Source organism: Corvus brachyrhynchos, unplaced genomic scaffold (assembly GCF_000691975.1).
Source record: "Corvus brachyrhynchos isolate BGI_N302 unplaced genomic scaffold, ASM69197v1 scaffold237, whole genome shotgun sequence".
Classification (NCBI taxonomy): domain Eukaryota; kingdom Metazoa; phylum Chordata; class Aves; order Passeriformes; family Corvidae; genus Corvus; species Corvus brachyrhynchos.
The window spans coordinates 1,927,370-1,936,331 of record NW_008238959.1 but is presented as its reverse complement, the minus strand read 5'-3'; the positions used below and the strand labels follow the sequence as shown (position 1 = coordinate 1,936,331).

The window sequence follows — 8,962 nt, the reverse complement described above, 5'->3', positions numbered from 1 at the left end:
TGAACACCTACTTCTTGAAATCTAGCTGTGGAGTTAAGCACATGCTATTTTCTACTACATACACTGAAATGGTTTAGTGGCAGTTTCTTTAAATACATATTTCTTAGGCTTGTTTGATGGAGTGTGAAAGCTTTTTTTTTCCCCCTTCAGTCAGAGGCTAGAACTTATTTATACCTGTCAAACAAAACAAAATCTGTGCATAAGGCTGTCAGAATAATTCAGTTATTCCCCTGTCCCTGCTTTTTGAATTTTTTTTTATGGTTTTCAAATATTTGTCATTAATTTAGCTGGTGTCACCAGTTAATCTGCTTTCTGGATTCTTATTTTTATGCTGCTATTTCTTTAGTATCAGAGTCTTCAAGGTTTTGATTTTTTCGGGATATGAACATATCCTTCGAGTGCCTGTGATTGAAATATAGGAGGTTGGTAGCATCATCTGGGGATGGTGGATGGGCTGGCCCCGCTTGATGTCAGCATTCCTTGCACCTCTTCACTTCCACATATAGTCACGGGATTTCTGAGTGCTCAACGCATGCATAATTTAACAGACAGTGAGATTGTGTGCTGTGGGGTTTTATTTCTGATCCTAGTTCTAACAAAAGGAATGCATAGCTCCTGGCTTTCTTGAGAGATGCAGAAGCAAAAGGGAGGGTGATTTGGCTGGCAGAGCTCTTTTCCCAATTAAGAGTATTGCAAAACCCCTCCTTTCATACTGTTGTTAATTCTGTCATGGGCCTGTGGTTAAATTTCCTGGAATTGACTTGGAAAATTAGGTTGGTGGGTGAGATGCTTTCTAAATAAACTCTTTAACTGTCCCAAGTTGAAATTCCTATCTGTTAACTTGGAAAGGAAAGAAACCTTTAAGTAAGTTTCAGAGAGCTCCTGGCATCTTTGAAAGCAAAGAGAGAAATAATTTTGCAAAACTTGTATTAAAAACAGGTTGTAGGTCTAGGATGTAGTGTAGTGCAATTTTGGCAGAGAGAGAACCTGATTTTTCTGTACTGCAACTCGTCAGTTCATCTGTAGGCAGTTCTTCCCTTTTCCCTTATTTTTGTTTGGTTTGGTGGGGTTTTCTTGTTGTTTTTTTTGTTTGTTTGTTTGTTGGTTTGGGTTGTTTTGGGGGTTTTTTAAATTGTTTGGTTTTGTTTTTTGGGGGGTTTTTGTGATGCCAAAATGAACCAGTACATGCTAACACCAGGACTGGGGATAGATTCCCAGAAGTTTACTAGGAATATGCTAAGAAGAGGTAGACTGAAAGAATATTTTGAGTAACAGTGTTAAGTGGCTGATTCAGGCTTCGGGAATTTTTTCTCCTCTGCAGCTTTTGAGCAGTACAAGGCACATGTTTTTAAAGTCTTCTACAGGTCTTAACAAAGTCATGCACGATCACAGGAGATAAACAGAGCTTACCCATTCTGGCATCTCATCACCAATGCAGCCTCCCTTGCTTGTAATGATAGTAGAAGCAGTTGGCTTGGGTAATGTTTTCCCTGTTGATCCTTACCCTTTAACTTGGTTTAAGATGGCATGGCTTGTCCATGCTGGTGCTCCTATGGCTGCTGCAAAAATGAGAACTCTGAAGGAAAACAGCAGTACAGGTTAATATATTAGTGTACAATGTCAGAGTTTTAAGTTTGGAATTTCCTACATGAAACTTCTTTGCTTTTGTTTTCAAATGCTTGCATCTGACAGCAGCTAAGTTATCGCTTTTACTTCTTTTGGGTTCCAGCACTAAGTGTCAACAGAAGTGGGTCTGGGAAGGTGTTCAGGAGATTGTTTTGTTTTAAAAAGGTGAAATGCTTCTCTTCTCCAAGCATTCCCTGGGAAGCACAATCTGTACTGCCAGACGTGCCAAGAGAACTGGTTCTCCTGAGTGGTGTGCCATGGTCTCTACCCAGCGTGTAATATTGGACAAATCACTTTACCTTACAGAACCTCTATCTCTGCATAAAATGACTTGCCTTTTACAGCCTTGAAAAGATTAGGGTTTGTTTTGGTTTGGTTTTTTTGAAAGGTACTCGAGTCTGTGCAACTGACAGATGATATCTTGTCTGGATATGAAGTCTCATGCTGTGAATTATAAACGCTTTCTCTTTCTCAATCCTGAATATTTGACAAAGTGGGTGTGAAGTGCCTTGGGCAAACTTCAGCACAAGCACTGGTGGGCTTTGACATCTAGAACATCTGAGGAAGGAAAGGAAATCGGTGCACTGGTGCACAAAGAGAGAATATCACTTTCACCAAAAAAAAACCCCACACCCCAAATACTGAAAAACCTCAGTTCTCTTCATAAAAGAATCTGTGAACATTGATTTTCTGCCTTAATCCTTCAAAAAACAACGAAAAGGTGTCATTTTCTGCTGAAGAGTATAATTAGGGATATTTTGTTGGTCTGCTTTTTAATTAATTTTCTGTTTTAAACTGTTTGTCGATGAGAAATTGAGGATTAGCCTATGAAACATTTCTCTGAGACAGAACTTGGTTCTGTTTATTGCACAGAAAGTATGCACATCTTGATCATGTTAGCAAGGATTTCTCTTGTGGGGCGGGGATTTTCTTGGCAAGATGAGTGCTACAGAGGCAGCCAGATAATCTCTTCATTTCTCATTACCATATGCTGGAAAAGCAGAGAATTCATGCAAGTGCTGCAGCTGATGGGGAAAACTCCCAAACTGAGTCCTGAACGTTTTTTGTGCACCTGCATTCCTGAAGCCTTTCGTTTCTATCCTTTGCTGCATCTGTTGTGATGCCTTTTCCTCTGTCTGATTCTCATACAGACTTTTTACTGCCTTCCTTGAGCAGCTTGCAGCAAACTACCATTTAATGGCATGGAAACTGTTGTACCAAGTGCTCTCCAGATGAGACGAATGAGTATTCAAGAGCTTTAGCCGGGCACAGCAGAAAAGCAGTCACAGTAGTCAGGGCAGGGTTAAAAATGGGGAAGCACAGTGGCAAGATGGGCAAGGGTTTGTTTCTTGCCTAAGTGTCCTTTCCAGTTAGAATGAATGTTTTCAGTATCAACCTGTAAAACAGCCACCAGACTACTTAAAGCATTTGTGTGGTGAAGATCTGTAGCTGTGATGTGCACAACTTAAACCATGGGCTTTGTTTTGCAGTGTCTGGTAGTGGCCAGCTGTGGTGGTTAAGCCAATGTCAGCTATTCAGAGCTTGTCTAGACTCTGTGTGCATGATTTTTGTTTTTAGCTTTGTTCAGCTGTTCTTACCTCATTTGATTTTCTGTTTGTTTTGAATTTATTTTATTTGTTTTGGGTTTGATTTTTGCTGGAGTTCTGGAAGGTAACCCAGTTAAATTTTCTCTTTGATATTTGCCATTTCTACCCACTGTGGCTGCTTCTGTGTGATGCAAAGATTTTGTCCTGTCCTGGATGCAGGGGACGTGTGAGGGTAGAAACCAAGTCAAATGAATGCCAAATGCTATTTGAGTGTTTGATGCACACGCTTGTGTTGCAGAAATGCTTAGCTGCATTTGTCTCTTTTTTGCTAGGTTAAGGATTTGCAAGCAGGTACTTCAGAAACTAGGGAAATCCCAATTAATAAAATAGCTAAAGATAGAAAGTAAAAGCTGATGAGACAGCAGCAGTTAAGTGGTTTTTTTGGCAGTCCATCAACAGGAAGGGGATTCACTTGAATGTTTCCCTCTTTTAATTAATTTATTTATTTTCCCCCCAGACATGCTTAGCTTACAGGATTCTTCCTCACACACCTGCTACCACAATCATAAATTACTTTAGTCTTAGGCAATCAGAAATTGAGGGCATATCTCTGCAGAAGGCACTGAAGAAGAAATTTTGTATTTTGATTGCTATGTACTGATGGGGATCTTGGGGCATAGGCCAAACTGGGGATCTTGATTTCTCTGCATATTCTCTTTTTGCAACTGCAGTGTTCCTTCCAACTCTTATCAGTATTTTCAAGCTAAACACGGTGGTTTCGATTTGCTGCTGCTTCACCAATGAATGCTGTTGTCTGTGTTCCTCCTTTTAATGTCAAACATCCCTAAGTTTTTTGGAGAACTTATATTTTTTCAGTGGTGGCTGTGTCTTACCCAGCGAGGCAAGTTTGTCAAGCTACCTCCGAGAGTGGTGAGGAATTCAGAGGTGCTGTGTTCTCACAATTGTCTGTATTCAGCTTTTGTGTGTGCTAGAGGTAGGCATTAGTAGGCAAAGTTCAAACCTTTTGCAGTTCTATATAGAAGATATTCTTCTTCTGCTTTTAGCAGTTCAGATTGGGATCAAAATCTTCTGGGTATGAATAGGGAATGGATATGACTGCATATTAGGTGTTTTTAGTTGAACTAAATCTCTGTCCTTGTTTCTAGCCTATTCTTTGGGACAGTCTTTTTTCTTATTTTGTCTTTTGGAGAAGTTAAATCCAGCAAGGGACTGTACTTAATTACCCTAAAAAACCAAAGGTGACTTATTCCAGCCAGAGATCACTGTTTGTATTATTACTCCAGAGCAAAATACTCACCTTGTCAAAGCTGAAGAATTCAAACATCTCCTTGCCAGCACCTTCATTTCTTTCTTCATCTGCAACGCTCTTTCAGTACTTGTAATTCATGCTTTCCTCGCTGTATTGTACTCTGGTATGTGCGCAGGCTGCTGAATTCAGGTCTTTGTAGTGATGCTGTAGATTTTTTCATGAGCTTGTGGTATAGTGTGTGGGTGGAATTGCAAAGGGAAGCAATTAATTTTGGACTGATCTTTAATACTTGACATTCTGCTTCCATCTGATAAGCAGTATGAGTGGGATATCTTCAAGGAACATGTATCAGTTTAAGTCCATGCACAAGAGAGATGGGAACAATTGTGCCCAAGTAAATTTCCACTCCTCTGGAGGGCATTTATAAGAAGTGCCTTCTAAGGTAGCAGCTGGCACATTGCACAAGGATGAAGAAATAGGGGAGTGGAAATAACCTGGAGGAGGACTTCTGTGTTAAATCAGTGTGAGGGAAAACCTGATCTACAGTGTTAGGTTTTGCTGGGGTTTTTTGGTTGTTGGGTTTTTTGGGGTTGTTTTTTAACATAAGATATAGCACAGAATTGATAAATCTTTGGCAGTAGCAATCTGATGGCTCATTCTGTTCTCTGCCCAAAGAATATTTTTTATTTCATTTTTATTTTTAAATCTAGACAATATCTTGAAAGAATTACTGTGTCAGAATGGTTTTGCCATTTTAATGTAACAGCTGGTCTAAAAACATGTAAGCAAGCAACACGCTCATTTCCAAAAGCTAATTTAATTCTAATTATGTCAACTACAGACAGAGATGAGTGTGTGACTATTCTGATCATGGCTGTCAGTTCTTTAAGGTGATTCACCCTGCTACCACAGGGTTCCCGTTCTAGGCTGTTGGCAAGATTTTTGGTAGTCACCTAAATTTCATTCACAGCAAAGCACTAACCTGTAGTTTAGGATGATGGGGATTTATTTCCAGTGTCGTTGTATCACTCCCTGGAAGATTTGGCAAAAGGTCAGGGTGGAGGTAAAGGTGTGTGTGTGCAGAGCATCAACTCTCCTCTCTCCCTTCCCCGCTGGAAAATACAGGCATCAAAACTTATTTCTGATAGGAACACACAGATTCTATTCACTTTTAATATCAGTGAGGGAACAAACTGAAATCTCTTGTTATATTTCACCAGTGTTGAAAGTTTATTAAAACCAGAAGAATGTTCGATTAATTTTTCTTTTGAATTTAAAGTGGCTTCAGTATAGTACACTGTGTTAATTTCAACTGTATCAGAGTAATATACCTTTTCTTAATTGAAGCTTTTAGTTGTACTTTGGGCTAGCTGTGCTTGATCAGACTTCACAGCCATCAGCTATGATGCTGTCTAAATTACCTCTTTGGCTGCTGGTACCTGTGAAACACTCCAGGTTGTTCTCATGCAGGTTGCAAGAACAAAACTAAGATACAGGTTCTTCTTCAGAAGAACATCATCTTTCTCAGGGTGTGTTTTGCTGTCACCTCCTTATCCCCATCATATTGCTGTGAAAACTCTTTTCCCAGCAGCCTTAAGCCTAATTGTTACTTAAGCCTTTCCAGCTTGAGCTGAAGATGAACATTTTGTACAATGAATGGTACAATAAATACTGTGGCTTTAATGTTAATCAAAGTGCCTTTGTTTTGTGGAGAGGGAAGACTACCATACACATTAGATTGAAGTTGCAAAGTAGTAACTGTCTGTACTTCAGTAATAGGTATACTTGCTGGTGTTTAATTAAGCACAGGATCTGTTGACATGGTATGCTTCAGTTTAATCATCCAGCTTTGAATGAGCTTAGTATATTTTTAGGTTGTAGCTAAAGGGTGAAATTGAGCATCTTTTTAGAATAAATAAATTAAAAAACCCTTTCAGCTGCTTATTTCCTTCTCTGTACTAATCCTTCCTCTCTTCCCTTCCTCTGGATTTTTAGCACCCTCGTGAATAATGAATGAGCCTGAGGATTAAACTGTGTTTCTCTGAAGTGGACTCCTCTGTCTGTGTAAAACAGCTAACCTAGTTTCAGTTCTGTGCAGTGCTGAGAGGTTTTTGCTTCTAATGGAAATAGTGGGGTTTTTTTAATCCTTTGGCATTCCACGTGACTCCTGTAGCATGTCTGACCCTTACTTACTGCCGAGCAAGTTTGAACCAGCTGCTATTCCTGCAAATCCACTTCATTCATTAATAGACTTTAAAGGTCAGTGTGGACTCCTGCGTGCATGGGAACCACCATCAATATTTTATCACTTTCTCTTAAGATGGATGGCACATTTATGAGTCTTGTTTCTCAAATGCAGCTTTGCCCACTGCAGCTGCCCGTTCCCATTAGTTGGTAGGAGCAGGACAGCCTTGTCTGAATGCAGTCGCTGCAGACTGGCAAGCACACACTTCTGCATTGCTCCAAGGCAGTTTTTTCTAGAAACAGGAGGAAGGAAGAGAGCTCCTGTATCTGTTGAAAAGGCATGGTCATGCCAGAGTTGGTTACCAAAGGATAAATAGTCTTATTTTTCCATTTGTTTGAAATTGCTGGTGTGAGTTCTAGCCCTCAAGATACCTACAGTACTGCTGTGATCACCAAACTCCCCTAACAAACATGAATCCTCTGCCCACAGAACTTCGCTGGCAGGAATGGGCAGTGCCTATTCCTCAGGAGGTCTTGTTCCCATGCTGGAAAAGGCCTTTGGGGGAGAAATAATAGCTTCATTTCTGTGCTTCTTCAGTTGTTGTTCCTTGCAGTAGTGGGACTGCAAAAACATGATGTTCTGCTGTGTTGGGGAATAGGGGAAAGGCACTCAGAAAAACAACACAGAGATAAGGCTCTCTTGCTGCACACATCAGCAAGCAAGGATATAACTTTTTAAATTGAATTTGCTTCTAGCACGGTCTCTCTTTAAAATCTAAAACGTAAATTAGTGCTTGGACTCAGGTTTTGGTTTTTATTGTGATTGATGAATCTTTTTTTATCCAAATATTCAAAGAGTACTTTTCATATTTTGTAGTTGCTCTCAGGCCTGCAGGTTTAAACAAAATACTGTCTGCACCTTAGACCGTATTTAAAATACTGAAAAATTGGCTGGCTTTTTTTTAACCATTGACTTGTTTAGTCACTTGAAAGGCAATTCTCATGGTTCGTTGATGATGAATACAGAACTCATTTTTATGTGTAATGAGTATGAAAATTATGTGGTTTGTTACTGCTCTTACCTGTAGGTATGACTGTAATAATATTGGAGATACCAAGGTCTTGATAACAGGATAGAGGCACTTTGACGTACTTCTTTTGCTGATTTTTTGTTCTGACAAATGTGGTCATTTAAAAACATGATCAGAAGTTTTGCTCATATAATGCTAGACTTTTGGTCTTTCTGTCTGTTGTGGACTTGTTGCTTTTGACCTTTTCCTTATGACCATCTTAAGTTAACTCTTAAAAATGGAGATTTTTATTTATGCTTCTAGACAAAACCTGCAGGATGTTTGACTGAACTCCCTTATGTAACTTCTCTTTGCAGCCTGAGATTTCTTAATGCCTCTGCCAACAAACTGGAAATGCTTCCTCCAGCCACCCTTTCTGAAGAAACCCATAGCATCTTGCAGGAGTTGTATTTGACCAATAACAACCTCACAGATAAATGTGTACCCTTGTTAACAGGCCACCCACACCTGAAAATCTTGCACATGGCTTACAATCGCCTACAGAGCTTCCCTGCAAGGTAAGGAACTCGTTTCACTGCCTCTGGTCTATGGGTGGGTGGGCATCATGAAGTATTTTCACAGTGAGAACTGAATTGCACAGGAATGGGTGGCAGAGGCTGCATTTTGAGTGTAGTGGTATGGCAGTGGGTGGATTCCCCCACTTACGCCCTCCTGCACAGTGCTACCCTCTCTTGCAGTACAGACAAGTGAGTGATGCTGGTTACTTGGTGAGTTTTCGTGGTGCTTGAAACTCTTTCCAGCTGGACTAATTCAGCAGGGTCACTCTATGCTTTTGGAAGTAAAGCAAGGAGATCTTCTGTTTTCCCTGGCTTGGTAATTTTGCTTACACCTGGTGGGCTTCTCCTCAAAGAGATTTGCAATCACAGCCGTCTGGAAATGTCCTCTGGAAGTGGAATAGACTCCACTAGGGAAAAATCCTCTCAACTCCAGGAGATTCTCCCTTGGCAGCAGTTTCTGTGCTTTCAATTCACTCTGTTTTAATCAGAAATCTTTCAAGTGTAAGATGTGCTGTAAAACTGATGGGGTACAACCTTGAAAAAGAGATGCCAATAAATAATGGAAGAGGCATCTCTGTCCTTGTGTGATATTATGAGCAGCTGGGCTTCAGCAGCAAGGAGAAGGGACAGAGATTAATTTAGGGGGAAGGGCTGAGTGGGGTGCTGGAAGGGGGAGGAGAAAATGTGGGGTGGAGAGATAGAGTGAGAAACTAGGGTTGATAGAAAGGGGAATAAAGGAGGAAAGAG

At 40.3% G+C, this 8,962-nt stretch overlaps 1 protein-coding gene across 1 annotated transcript in view; it reads left to right on the top strand.

Annotated features, from left to right (window-relative positions):
* PHLPP1 (PH domain and leucine rich repeat protein phosphatase 1) overlaps positions 1–8,962 on the top strand; it is a 64,575-nt gene that overhangs the window by 39,433 nt on the left and 16,180 nt on the right. The window contains 1 exon segment of the mRNA XM_017738599.1: positions 8,015–8,215. Within this exon segment, the coding sequence (XP_017594088.1) occupies positions 8,015–8,215 (201 nt within the window).